The 15,000-nt window shown below is 35.6% G+C and overlaps 2 protein-coding genes across 6 annotated transcripts in view; one reads left to right on the top strand and one right to left on the bottom strand.

Annotated features, from left to right (window-relative positions):
• The window catches only part of LOC119580843 (coatomer subunit delta-like), a 17,090-nt gene extending 14,332 nt beyond the window's left edge, over window positions 1–2,758 (top strand). The window contains exon 9 of the mRNA XM_037928999.1: window positions 2,096–2,758. Within this exon, the coding sequence (XP_037784927.1) occupies window positions 2,096–2,185 (90 nt within the window). The 3' untranslated portion in view covers window positions 2,186–2,758. The remainder of the gene's footprint in view (window positions 1–2,095) is intronic.
• A 249-nt stretch (window positions 2,759–3,007) lies between these two features.
• The window catches only part of LOC119580851 (C-terminal-binding protein-like), a 67,954-nt gene continuing 55,961 nt past the window's right edge, over window positions 3,008–15,000 (bottom strand). For 3 of the 5 annotated variants that reach the window (XM_037929012.1, XM_037929031.1, XM_037929021.1), the window contains exons 3-12: window positions 14,350–14,416; window positions 13,903–14,189; window positions 13,537–13,665; window positions 10,501–10,668; window positions 10,021–10,084; window positions 9,767–9,891; window positions 9,296–9,385; window positions 7,320–7,461; window positions 5,572–6,011; window positions 3,008–5,365 (exon numbers count right to left, since the gene is read on the bottom strand). In XM_037929012.1, coding sequence (XP_037784940.1) covers window positions 5,327–5,365; window positions 5,572–6,011; window positions 7,320–7,461; window positions 9,296–9,385; window positions 9,767–9,891; window positions 10,021–10,084; window positions 10,501–10,668; window positions 13,537–13,665; window positions 13,903–14,163 — 1,458 coding nt within the window. In that variant the 5' untranslated portion in view covers window positions 14,164–14,189; window positions 14,350–14,416 and the 3' untranslated portion in view covers window positions 3,008–5,326. The remainder of the gene's footprint in view (window positions 5,366–5,571; window positions 6,012–7,319; window positions 7,462–9,295; window positions 9,386–9,766; window positions 9,892–10,020; window positions 10,085–10,500; window positions 10,669–13,536; window positions 13,666–13,902; window positions 14,190–14,349; window positions 14,417–15,000) is intronic. The other 2 variants (XM_037929042.1, XM_037929053.1) reach the window with 1 other exon arrangement.

The following is a 15,000-nucleotide window of genomic DNA, read 5'->3' as shown; positions in this document are numbered from 1 at the left end:
AGATACAGGATAAGCCCTTGGATCGGTTGCTTCATGGCAGTCACATGGACCAAAATATGGGCATTAGGCTTCATGAGTGGCTCCTCTACAGGCGCACAGCTTGTAGGCCGGATGCACATGAAGAGTCATGTGGTGACAAGACTATGCCTCCCCTTTGCAATATGATTTTCTCTTTTTATGCATAAAATTTTAGCTTTTTTTGCCATTTTCCATTGTTCACAATTTGTTAGTTTATTTGCTTTATCCAGATGGCAATAGACTTTTCCTTGCTTAGACTCCATATCATCTCCCTAGGTAGTTAGGTAGTTTATAACTAGGTGCAGGGGGAAAAAAAAAAAGTTTTTTTTTTATCATCATCATCAATTTTCTGTAATCGAACCTGCACTGCTGGTCACGGTGGCCAAGAGTAGGATGCTAAGCATGGAAATGGCATCCTCCCTAGAACTGGCACTCTTTCAGTCATGGCTCCCAGACATTACCTTTCATACTCATTTATTGATGAGAATTAATGCAAAAGTTCCTTTCTAAACACTAAATTAGTCTAATCACTCCCAGAGCTTTGTGTCTTTCCTGTCACCTGGCTTTCAGCCGAAACACTGAAATACTGATGATGGCAAGTTTGCGTCACCAAGCCCAGAGCCAGATTTTCCAATAATGCCATGTTCACATCAACCACAAGCCAAATTTTTTTATCATATGGTTACATCATCCAGATTGTAGAGGTTAAAGCTTTCCAAGATTGGATCTGGTTGTCACAGTAATTACTGCGTGCATCTGGCCTACGGTTTGTAGGCCAGATGCACGCAAACAAGACTCTATGCCTCCTATTTGCAGTTATTTACGCATTCTACACATAAGTGACTAGCTTTTTGGCCATTTTCCAATATTTCCATAGTTGCCATTTGATCTGCATTATCCAGATGTTAATAGACTGTTTTCTTTGCATAGACTCCATATCATCTCTCTAGGTATTCTACAACTCAATCCAAGAAAAATAAAACTATATATATATATTTTTTTTTTTTTCTTTTTTCTTTTTTCTTTCTTTCTTTCTTTTTTTCTTTCATAATATTCAATTTTCTGCAAAACAACCTGTGTCGTAGGTCATGGCAACAGGAATATGATGCTCAGCATGGAAATGTCATCCTTCATAGCGCCTGTGCACAGAACTTACATTCTACACTCATACATCAGCCTTCAACTGAAACACTTGCAACAACAGGTTTACGTAACCTGGCCTATAGCCAGAATTTCCCTTAACAGCTTGTTCATGTCACCTGGTGCTTGAGCCAGATTTTTTCATGACGTGATGGTCACATCACCCAGATCTAAGGAGTTAATGGTTTTCAGGATCCAAGCACATGGCAACTAAAGTAAAATTTATATGTAACACATACCATCCAGTAATGTTGAAAATAAATATTTTCTTTTATAGGATGAATATTATAAGTTATTGTAGATATTAAAAGTAATTTATAATTCTTGAACATAATGCATTGTAGCCCACAAAAGTAGAATAAGTCAACCACCAATATGTTGGATTAAAGACTAAAAACTGCTTTATAATGGGAAAAGATCTGGTGAAGTAGAAAGTGGCAGGGAAAGTGGAAAGTGTTGAATATTACTGTAAAGTGTACAATAGGAGTTTTGTATGTTTATTTTCAGCAGGTAGTTTACCATTGAATCACTTTGTTTTTGTTGCTTGTTTAAGTATTAATTAGAATACCCCTTCCTTGTCTTTTCCTCTCAATCAAGTAAGTTTAACCCATTGGATCCAGGCCTTGCTGTCCACATATGGTCCAAAATACATTACATTAGAATTGGCTTGTACATTAAAATTAAGATTTTCTAAAAATTGTGACATTATTATGATAGACCTCAAGTAATATATATTTTTAAATATATGCAAAATGTATTCAAGCATAACTGTTCTCTCCCTCTTCTCTCCATTAGCTTTTTTACCTTGAACCTCCTTACTCTTTTTATATCCTTCCTTCCTTTTCCTTTTCACTTTCACTTGGTCTACTTCCTAAAGATTTCAGCATACCTACTCATCATATGTACTGTAGTAATAGTCATATTTGATCTTTTTCAGGTTTTGGGAGTTGTCAGCACTTCTGATGGAGCACCAGTGGTACATTCCATGGAGACGCTCATGAAAACCAATGTCTACGAGATTGACTAAATATGTTTGTTATTTCCTATGGTGCACAATAATTAGTAGGAGCCAGACATCAAGTAAATCTTCTGTCATGTTAAGCTGCTAAAAGGATTATCATATATATTTTTTTTTTCCTTCTTTTTAAGTAGTTGTGTTGAGGTTCGGAACATTTCTGCAAGTGTTGCATTTACATTTGGTAAGAGTATAATTTTAATAATTCACCTTTATTTTATGGATTGTATGAATTATTCCTGTTGAACAGGTTCAAGTGAAGCTGAGCAGGTTATTATTTGACTGGAGTGTGAGTTAGTTTCATCATGTATAAGTACTGTCAATGTTCACATGTTAATCCTTGAGATAAATCCACCTCTTTATGTTAACATAATAGGACTGAAGATGACATATTACAGGGTTGTTTTATGGCATCTTCCAGTCAGATAACTTTTTCTTATTTTGTATATATATTTACAAGCAGCCAGTGTCCAAATTGTTAATTATTTTAGTTTAGAAAAGATTGCTGTTTTTCCCCATGTAGAAGAAACGGCAAATTTATTGTTTCCAATCTATATTCTGCATTAAAGAGAGGACAAGTTTAGATTATATTGTTTCATTCACCTCAAATGTAATAAAAAGAAAGTTTTATTTCAAAAAATTTATTCTCAAATAAGGTGGAAGATCATATCTTCAACTTCCTTCCTACATCTTAACTAGAAAATTTGTTTCAGAACAGCTGAGTTGCAGTAAGCCGCAGATGGCATGTAAGAAATCAGCAAAAGAGCAGGAATTTCAGAGAGATTAAGAAACATAATAATGGATCCCCTTTTAAATGTCAGATAAATTCTTTTTTTTATTTATTTTTTTTATCTTTTTTATCTTTTTTACTTCAAAGTCCTGCTTTTTCACTTGCTATTACAAGGACACCGATGAAAAGCATATTTTATTTTCATTTAGGTCAGTCATGTAAGTCCTATCAGCATTGCTCCTAAAATTTGGCCTGTGAAACATGCTTTTAGCTGGTTAGAATCTTGTTGCATTTTTAACATTGGGGGACACCTGACTTTTGCAGAGTTGCTGATAGTTAACGATTTATTTCCAGTACTGAAAGAACTATAATAGATAAACACCATGTTTGCTTTTTCTATACCTCTGGTACAAGAATTACCTGTCACTAAAGAAATGAATAAATTAAGAAAAAAAAAAAAAAAAAATGTAAGAGCTGAAAGTATTGTGCTGTACTTGTATGAATTCATACAAACAGGATTTTAATTAATAAGACGACAACCATTGTGTCTTTTATTGATAACTACGATGCACTTGGCTACGGGTTTTACAAAAAACTTTACAACTGCACAATAATTAAGTGCAGTTCATTTAGGAACATGACTTCTATGAATCATAACAATCATCTTTTTTTTTTGTTTTTTGTTTTTTTTTTTGTTTGTTTATCTTTCTTCCTCATGATATAAACTGGTCTCCCTTGTACCAGAGTCAAACAACACTGCCTTGGAGTGGCACTAAGAATTCCTAAAAATGTGCAACTCTCAAGCAGTCACATCTGAAGCACTCGTTTTACTGCACTTGGTTCTGGTATTCTGGTTAACTATTGAAAACAGGTATTTGAGTATTTGATGAAGATGGATACATCCCCGTGTTACCTGTGGATTTTATCTTCACTTATGAATATTTTACAGTAACTATGTACAAAGTCTTGTATTTGATTATAAGGCTTTCCCGCAGACTTATGCCAGATTGTTAAATTTGAGGATGTCTGTTACTCAAATGCTTTCAAAACTATGGTTCAAAATGTGAGACCTCCGTCTGTAGATGGCAAAAAGAATTTCTTCTCTCCTTTTATTTATTTACTTTTTTGATAGTTGCAACAGCTGTAACACAAACAATGATGTTGGATGCTAAGTTTCTTATAATGCACAATGATACCAAATTAGCTTATTCCTCCCTTACCACTGGTGCAATACTGCTTCACATCTATTTTCACTTTGAGAATCCCATGCCATTCAGTTCTTGGTGAACACTATTGTCTTACATAGCAAGACTACTTTTTTTCATATTTCACAACTGTAAACAAGATGGATGACTTGCCAAGCTGAAACAAATAATTTTTTTTTTTCTCTTTCTACTTTTGGAATTAGGCATTGGAGACGTGTTGTTTGGACTTGCTCTTCCAATGAGCTTTGAGTTTCCTGATATTGGTGTATGAATGTATGTGCTCCTGGAATTTTTGAGTAATAAAGCAGCACAATTTGAATAAGTTTTGGCCTATTAAGCATTCAAATAGACAATCAAAATCTTAGTAGGGAAACCATAACCACACTTCAAAATAAATTTACATTTGCATTTAAACTTACCCTTTACTTTCTGAAGTAAGAAGAAAAAAATAATATAGGACCAAAGAGTTACAGCTGTAAACAATTTGATTTACATAGTTTGACAAGTCTGACTTATCATGCAAGGAAAACCTGTTTTGTGTGAGGAGGAAACCCTACAGGTATAAAACATGACCTCTGTAAAGAGACAAAAGAAAATAAAAAAATAATCAAAATTAAAATTTTTCTGTCTTTGAAAATAATGTAAGTAATATAATACTGCAAGTTTGAGTGTACTTCCTACCTGATATCTCAAATTTTAGTTGTTTTTTTTTTTCTTTTTTTTCTTTTTTTTTTTTTTGGTAAGTAGGGTCACAGAATGTTAAAAATGTTCCCAAAAGGAAATTCTATGACCTAGGATCTCTCCATCTTAGGACTGAATACTTTTTTGCATACATGACAGAGGATAAGAACCTGAGTTACAATATCTGCCTTTCTTTTACCTAGGGGTGGCCTGTAGTAATGTAATACAGCCCCTCCTTACACTAACTGCAAAGAGTAAAAAATAGTTAACATAAAAATACAATAACCAAAAATGCAGTGCCGTAATTCAGGCAATAACCTCCACAAGCATCTTCACTTCAGATCAACACATACACACAATGCTTCGCACCCTCTCACTTTCACCTCTTTCCCCAGCGTCCATTGCACTTTTTTGAGGTGAGGGGGGACTTGGTCCTTCTAACATCAAGGAACAATAGGCAAATTTGTACATAGACTTTGCACGATTTCTGAGTAAATAACCCAGTGTTTAGTAGCAGCCACCTGTAATTACTTCGACTCAGCTTTCATGGTGGAATGACTCTTGACTTGTGGTCACCTGAAGGATATTAAAAAATAATAATAATAAGTAAAAAAAAAAAAAAAGAAAAAAAGAAAAAAAAAGAGAGAGAAGAGGGAGGTGTTTTAATGATGCTAATTTATACCAAAATGTGTCTCCACAATATAATCATTTGATTAGAGAGTTTTCAAATGTCATAAATCCAATAAATACACAATAGAAGGAAAATTGCCGATCCTACTTACAGCGGAGGGTTGATAGTTGAATTGGTGAAGGAAGTTTGTGTTATGGGGAGGTGGATTCTCGAGGACCGGGCGGACCAGGGGGTCCAGTCTGGGGCGAGGTTCTTCCACTTGCGGGTACAGTGGGGGGCAAGTGTGGGGGTGGAGGGATGCCTGCACCTCGTGGCTTGTGGGCGGGGGTCCACTTGAGTGTGGGGGCACAGAGTCATGTGTGGTGGAGTGAACTGGGACATAGTATGGGACGGTGCCATTGACGCCTCCTTCACTATAGTTGGTCACGAAATATTCCTTGTTGACACAGTTCCGTAATGTTTCTGGGATGCGGCCTATTATTGCACGGCGAATCTCATTGGCAGCCATCTCTCGCAACTCATTACTGGATGCATCAGAGTAATATGCTGCATGCGGAGTGCAAATCAGGTTTGGTGCATCTTTGAGAGGTCCTGCAATACATAAGAGAAGTTGACATTTCTGATTATACATTTATTGCTAAAAAATTATATCTGGTGTGAATCAAAACTAGGACATAAACACTTCTTTACAGTTCCAATAGATAAAACTTCTAAACTTTCTGTTTAACATCCAAACATATTTTCACAAATAACAATAATAAGCAAAATAATAACAATAAACAACAATAACAATAACATTAACAATGATAATAAATATTCATAATAGCAGTAGTTGTAATAATAAAATGGTAGTAATCCTAGTGATAATAACAATAGTAGTAATAATAGAAGTAGTAATAACAACAAAACAATCAGAAATGATGAGAACAATAATCATCATCACCAATTATCATCATTTATCATTATTAACCCAAATCTGCTGGTCGTGGTTTGTATGTACATGTCATGCCCGCTTTACTTTATTGTTTTTACACATAGATGCCTACTCTTGTACTAAGTCACCAATGAGCTTGTTTACCCTTTTCCTTTATTTTTTAAAATATTTTACGTTATCTTATATTGATTTTACTAATGTCTATAACATTATAGTAATTATAATGTCTATAATAAAAATAACAGCATCAATATTCATAGCATTAGTAAAAAAAAAATCTCCCACTAATTCAAGGAAAGGTGAAATCAGATAAAGTCACAAGAAAGTCTACTAATTGACTCCTTTTGTGGCTAAGTATGAGCAGAGCCATCTATGTTTCGTGACGTTTACAAAAAAAAAAAAAAAAAAAAGCACAGCATTTTTCCAGCGGCACTGAGTAATACTATTATGAGTCATTATTATTATTATTATTATTATTATTATTATTATTATTATTATTATTATTATTATTATTATTATTATTATTATTACTATTATTATTATTATTATTGATTATCAGTAGTAGCAGTAGAAATTGTATCATTATCATTATCATCATCATCATCATCATTATTATCATCATCATCATCATCATCATTATTATCATCATCATCATCATCATCATCATTATCATCAAAATCATTATCATTATTACCATTATCATCATTTTTATGATGATGATGATGATGATGATAAAAAATAACAATACTAACAATAAATAACAGTATTTTACAGCAATAATGTCAAATAATCATAATAACAATAGTAATGAATAAAAATAATCATAAAACTACTAACACTAACACTACTACTAACAATAATGAATTAGCAAACCCTAACCTTAACCTTACCCTGACAGTGAATACCCATGGGCAATCAGACAACCCAAAAACAAACAGACAAATAAAAAGACCCAGCAAGCATACCCTGGAATGGGTTGTATGGCTCATTCTCGTGAACGTCAAGTGCGGCGGCTCTGATTCTGCCTTCCTTTAAGGCCGCGGCCAAGGCATTCTCATCCACCAATGCCCCTCGAGCAGTGTTTACCAGGAAAGCCCCCGGCCGCATCTGGGTGTAGAAGGGAGAAAGATCTTGGGATTAACTGACTATGAATTAACTATGAAAATCAATGAGAATTAATTATGATGATACCTAGTACTTTGAAGGTTCAATTTACTGTGAATTTATAAGAAAAGGGAAGGCAAAAAATGTGCATGGGACTATAGAAATGGTGCTAGAAATAAAAAAGGGATAATAGTAAAATAACAAGGAAAATTAAAAAGATTAAGGAAAGCAGGCAAAACTTTTGAATGAATGATTTGAAACTTCCTTCCTATACTTTGCAAAATTCTTTCATAAATAACAATAGAAACTAATACGCCCACATCAAAGCAATTCTGGTGTTAAGCTACTTCATCTAATATTCAACTCTTCAAATCATACTACAATAACTTGACGCAGAAATTACCATAATGACTGCTCTCTTGTTCTAAAAACGGAGGGATTGTTTCTGCCATCATTTCTTAGTATAAATAAACCATTAACCACTGATGAGCATATCACAATTTTATATCAAAAAGCTTGGACTGAAGGAAACTTAACAATAGTCTATTTATGAAATAATGCCTAATGTCATTATTTCTCTGACTTTAAACAAAAAAGAAAAGGAAACCCTGTTCTACACACAATATAATACACACTTTCACTGTACTTCCTAGGAAGCTACAGTTCCTATTCTTGTAGTAGCATTAGATTATTAATAAATAAATAAATAAATAATTCCTTTTAACAAGCGTAAGAATATTTTTTTTAACTGCTTTCTCCCGTGACAGAAAAATATCACACTCCAAAAAATTGTAAGCTCTCTTGCAACAATACTTCAGTATTATACAAAGCTTGTGACTTTTTTCTTGAACCTGAGATCTCTTTTGATCTTCACATTCATTTTTTGATGTCATTTTCTATCTTGCATCATTTACTCTTTTTACATAATGATACTGATTTTCCCATTATGAGCTGGTTTCCTTTCCAGTAAAGTGCTGAAGATTATGAATAGAAAAAGAAAGAATGAAGTTAGATGAAACTACAATTTGCTGACTTGCTAAATTTTAATACTGAAAGAAAATTCAGGAGGAAACAAATCCTCTGAAGATATACTCTACACACAAAAATGGTTTTACCAAAGGACTTTACATCTGAAAGTACCAACACATGAACACCATTCATAGCATCTTATATTTGATGATGAGACAGTGACACTAGTGACACTATTTCACGGAGAGTAAAGAGCAGAATCAGAAAATTCAATTACATAAATTATCTTTTTATGGCATAAATATACAACAGAAGACTGTTCTCCTTGCACATTTGACTGCTAACCTCTCTAAAATGTCTAGATTCTTTAAATTATGGTAGTGTGCAGTTTTTATACCTAATCAAACTTCCACAAACTTAAGAAAAATATTAATCTTGCTTTTCCTTTAGACAAATAGTACTTCCTACATATACAAAACATACAGTACAACCTAAAGAAAGATTACTAAACTTTCATGCTAAGCTCCCTCAATCACTCTGTATTTGAAAATTTAATTCTAGGTAGGAACAGTAACCCTCAGGAATGATTAACAAACTTTAGAACATATTCCCAAACTCATCCACTTTGAAACAATTCACTATTAGTTGGTTTCCTGATGATTACAGGGTTTCCAAGAGGGTTTCCTGACTCAACTCTGTCTGGGTCTTTGTCATCACTATACCCTCAAACTATTTCCCTTTCCTGTATATACACAAACACATCCTGCTCTACAAAGGCTGTTACAAAACTCACAGTCTTGTATGAAAACTGTAAGACATCTGGAAATAGAAATGCATATGAGAATTTTGAAAATACACACTAGCTTACCTGCTTAATTGTGAAGTCATTTATGAGGTGGTTATTATGCTCATTGAGGGAGCAGTGTAAAGAGACACAGTCACTTCGGTACAACAGATCCTGAAATGTAAAACAGGGTTATTAAAGTATAAACTTTTCAAGTAAACTAAAATATACATTACTGCAGTGGGAAAAATCTTGAGAAATTAGAAAAAGCCAAGTCATCGCTTGCATGTCTGACTATCAAAGAGATGATATAGATAATAATCTTAGCTCTAACTACAAACACCTAAGAAAGAACCATGACTGTTAACCTTAAAAAAATAATGCAATAAGTACTATAGCTAGATTTAGTTAGCACTAATGCTTTAATTTTCTTTTTATTTCATTTATAGCATATCACATATCCTTTACAAATAAACATTTAACATTCTTACTAAACCTTTACTCATGTACTGAGCGTGAAAGGTCATAACAAAACATGTAAATCCTGACACAAACCTGTAGTGTGTATACTCGTGCTAAGCCCAGACTCTTTTCGATCCCGTCTGAGAGGTAGGGATCGTAAAATGTGACGTTGAAACCAAAAGCTTTTGCTCTTAGCGCCACAGCAGACCCAATGCGACCTGTGTTGTTGAACAGTCCATTTATTGAGAGTGGTGAATGTAGGAAATGCTACCCACAAAAACATCAAATATATGTACATATCTTAAAGGTATATATTATAACTTTTCCTGGTAAAAAGGCCAACTTACCAAGACCAACTATTCCCAGTGTGTCTTCACGTATCCGAGCACATCCTTGGGCTGCCTCTCGAACCTGGTTGAAATACAAGAAATTGAAATACCATGCTCTATGATGGTCAAATTAAATATGTTACCCTTAAATGTTACATTTTGGCCGTACGGATTTAGGTTCTTTTTTTTTTCTTTCTTTCTTTTTTTTATTATGGCCAAGATCTCTTACAGTCTAATTCTTTTCCTAACCTATCCTAAATTCTGCACTGTTAAAAAGTTACAACTGACAATCACCCTTAAAGAAATTAGAAATTAAGTAGCTACCTCATCACCTAACACTTTTCTTTTTTTTTTCTTTTTGTGGAATGAACAGTGATTATGGGCCATAAACAAGTGTTCAACATACACAATATTTTCCAATGATACATGGGAAAATACTCAGGGCAGAAGAATTTCTGTGTATGGCGCATAAACACTGTGGTTAATCTATTATCACACCTCCCACACCTGCTCGGGACCCGTAAATTTCTTCCCCTCGCGGACCATGTTGGCCAACCAGTATGTGCGACGATATAGGTTTAGAATGAGGCACATGGTGGTGTCGGCAACCTCCTCTACTCCGTAACCTGGTACGTTGCACACTGCGATGCCCAGCTCTCCTGCAGCCTGTTAAAAAGTGCAAAAGAGTAATGAGTATCTTCAGAGTATTTTCCAAGACATCTGGTGGATTTTGAAAAACCAAAGAACACTTGTGCTTAAGATTCTATTAATTTGATTATAGTCTGGCAACAACTTGCATCTCTTCCCCTACAGTATAGACTGCATGTTGTTGTTAACTGAATGTCACTTGGACTATCAACCACACATTTACAACCATCCTACAATAACTGCCCATGTCTATATGCCAACATTAGTTGTATACAAAACCTAATAACTATAAAGACAAACATGTCCTGGACAGACTGCCCTTTTCTTCATTCTAATAATCAATATCTTGAGTTGTTCAGACATAATGAACTTCCTTTATTTTGGATTGAAACTACATGTTCAAGAAATAAACTCCTTTTAATTGTTACAATAAGATACCCCACTCTATCTGAATAATGGTTTACTGCTTTTAATGTATATATATATATATATATATATATATATATATATATATATATATATATATATATATATATATATATATATATATATATATATATATATATGTATATAAACAGCATCTCAGATTCTGAATAACACTCACAAAAAGAAAGTTAAAGAAAAAAAAACGAGAAAGAACAAAGGAGTATAATGTAAAACGACAACACAATAAATCCTCAACCTAATGCAATTAAAATCATTTCTACATCTACTTCTGTGACTGGCTTCCCAGCTGGTCAACCCCTGAAATGGGAGCTAAATTAGATAAAAAAGACGAGCATGAAAAGTTTAATATGAACACTACCCAAAGTTCTGAATACCAATACTGATGGCAAGTTGCCAAGAGTTGGGCTAATTGCAAACCCTTGGGTTCTCTCAATGCTATCACAAACTTTTCTCCTTTGTCCAGACCTCATCAAACTTTAAAAAGAACTCCGGGTTGGGGGGTAAAAAAAAAACTAACTGTGGAACCAATCATGAGAGAATAATTCTAACTATCCCAAAACTCTGCTATTGGAAGAATCCAGCAATCAACTTACTGAGTTATCAAGTCTAAAGCAAAAGTTTTAACTTTGGCAAAGCTTTCCAAACTTCTTTGAGATGTTCATAAAAAGAAATAAGAAGAGACAGGAGACAAGCCTCGTTGCACCCAACTAAACATGTTTTTTTTTTCCTTTTATAACGAAAACAGAAATAACCATTCATCAAGTCTTAAGATGCACTCAGTTTTAAAGGTTAATGCTAGCTTACACAATATCATACAAGCAACTTTACTTGTACATCCAAGATATAATCTCATCGACGGCTCCATAATGTGCTAACTTTCGTCAAGTCCAGAAATTTTTCAAGTTAACCGTGAGTCTAACTTTCAACTTTTTGTTTCCTGTGAAACAAGTTTTATAACTTCCAAAAGTTGAGACATTAAAACTTTTAACACAAGTTGGGCAAGTTTACAATGAAAATTGAGAGGCTATAATAAGCAGTAAAAGGCTGTCTCCATCATAAGTTATTTTACATTAATGCAGATCTCAACCATCCAGATCTTTCCAGCATCTGCATTTTAAAAAGTTTGGGGAAGAACTTTGTGATTTTCCTCCTCTGCCCAAATTGTTTCTTTTCTCAAAAGTTATGACATATTCTTAGGATACATAGCCACTCTGTGTATAATTCCACTGTACAACTGTATTTACTTTTAACGTTTTTTACCTCCTTCTTTAAATATTCACATGCTGTCCAACCTTGCATGATTGATAATAAGTCTGAGAATCACTGATTTAATTACAAAAAAAAAAAATTATATTTAAAGTGAAATATAGAAGAATTAAAAGAACTAAAGTTTGAAGGGAGTATATGTAAATATGAAAAAGAGGATGCAAAGGGAAGGGTAGAACTAGAAAATAAACAGCAGGGGAAGGGGGGAGGGGACTAAAAGGAGAACAAGAACTCAAGAGGGAGAGTAAGACTAAGAAAATGAAACTGTGTGTGTGTGTGTGTGTGTGTGTGTGTGTGTGTGTGTGTGTGTGTGTGTGTGTGTGTGTGTGTGTGTGTGTGTGTGTGTGTGTGTGTGTGTGTGTGTGTGTGAAGAGAGAGAGAGAGAGAGAGAGAGAGAGAGAGAGAGAGAGAGAGAGAGAGAGAGAGAGAGAGAGAGAGGAGAGAGAGAGAGAGAGAGAGAGAGAGAGAGAGAGCAGACAGAGAGAGCAGACAGACAGAGAGAGAGACAGACAAGACAGACAGACAGACAGACAAGACAGACAGAGAGAAGACAGACAGAGAGACACACAGACAGAGAAGAGACAAACACAAGAAGAGACACACAGACACAGCACAACAACACAGACACAGAGACAGAGAGACACAGAGAAGAGACCACAGAGAGAGAGAGAGAGAGGGGAGAGAAGAGAGAGAGAGAGAGAGAGAGAGAGAGAGAGAGAGAAGACACACACGACACACACACACGACACACACAAACAACACAACACACAAAACAGAGAGACGAGAGAGAGAGGAGAGAGAGAAGAGAGAGAGCAGGAGAAAGAGAGAGAGAGAGAGAGAGAGAGAGAGAGAACAGAGAGAGAGAGAGAGAGAAGAACGGAAGAGCAGAGAGAGAGAGAGAGAGAGAGAGAGAGACAGAGAGGGAGAGAGAGACGGGGAAGAGAGAGAGACAGAGAGAGACAGAGAGAGGACAGAGAGACAAGAGAGAGAGAGAGAGAGAGAGAGAGAGAGAGAGACAAGAGAGAGAGGAGAGAGAAGGAGAGAGAGAGAGAGAAGAGAGAGAGAGAGAGAGAGAGAGAGAGACAGAGACAGAGACAGAGAGACAGACAGAGAGACAGAGACAGAGAGACAGACAGACAGACAGACAGACTTTTTTAATCTATTCCAACCTACCTTAACATCAACATTATCGATCCCGCTACCGATCCGGACGATCACCTTGAGCGCCTTGAACTTCTCAAGGTCGTCTTTGGTGAGTGTGATGGTGTGCCACATGAGTGCCCCGACTGCCTCGTTTAGGACCTGCGGGAGACGTAAGATGTATCGGTAAGTAAGAGGTGAGTGGAAGATAAATGAAACATATGTGAGGAGTTTGTGAGGGTGAATGAAGGATGCGTAAGGATGTGTAGGGATGCGTGAGGCGACTAACCCATATCAATCTTTTTTTTTAACAAATATTCAAAGGTGTATACATATGCACGAACTTAATATATGATGAAAATCCACAATCATATGAAAATCGGCCTCTTTCTTCCATACCTTCTCGTGTATTTCGGAGGTCGACTGGGCGTCGCAGAAGGCTACCGTGGCCACATCCTTGAGGATGGGCATCTCGACGGCGCAGTCACGCCCGTCAAGGAGGGCCACCAGTGGGCGGGCGTGCATACCGGGCCCATTGGGTATGGGTGGCCGGATGTTGTCTAATCGCGGGCGCTTATTGCTGGCTAGCATGGCTGCCGGCCCTGTCTGGGGGACTGGGAAGCTTCGCTCAGTCCCTACGAGTCCCGGGGGCTTGTCCATGCACTCCCGTGGCTGGAAACGACTTACTGGAAGGGAAGAAGATAGGTTGAAACACGCTGGTTCTCCGATATATTTTCTGTTGAGAAAAGTATACGCCAATATACATCTCACACTTGGAAGAGTATCTATTTGTGGTTCTGTGAGGGAATATACTCATGCACGCCATAGAAACGAACCAACACCTACCGCAAGATCTGGTACTACCACAATCAAACCGCTGTGGCGAAAACTCTTGAAACTACCACCGCTTCACCTGGAACGAATAAAGAGAAAAAAAAATAATGATAAACAAGAATCCAAATAAGAACCAAGAAACTTAGCAATAAAAAAGGAATATCTAAGCTGACGCCACAACGTGACAAAGATAAATGCATTTCAATCTCATCTTATTTTCTAATACCAAAATTCAAGAGAGAGAGAGATATAAAATCAGTAAAACCAAACACTCTATCACAACGGTTGCGTCAAATTTACACATAAAATAATCTTAAAAATAAGAAATAAAGAGTGAAAGCACAATTGGACCCGAGCTGTGCGTGAGTGTACACCTAATCGCAAATACTAATAGTTAACTAGGGAATTGAAATGAAAAGCTCATATCAATATTTGGCAACCGTGCTAATTTACAACCCCTCATTAGTGAACTTTGGCAAACATATTGAACATGACTAAAAAAAATAAAATAAAAGTTGTACGTATTCATTCATGTGTGAATTTAAATCAATAATAAATGTATTTACGATAAAAATGTAAATAAATACGGGCACGAATTGACTATAGTAACTAATTCCCAAAGCTTTTATGATTACCAAAGAGATTCTATTTTATATCAGTACT

Source organism: Penaeus monodon, chromosome 2 (assembly GCF_015228065.2).
Source record: "Penaeus monodon isolate SGIC_2016 chromosome 2, NSTDA_Pmon_1, whole genome shotgun sequence".
Lineage (NCBI taxonomy): Eukaryota > Metazoa > Arthropoda > Malacostraca > Decapoda > Penaeidae > Penaeus > Penaeus monodon.
The sequence above is the reverse complement of the archived record's forward strand: the minus strand, read 5'-3'. Positions and strand labels throughout refer to the sequence as shown.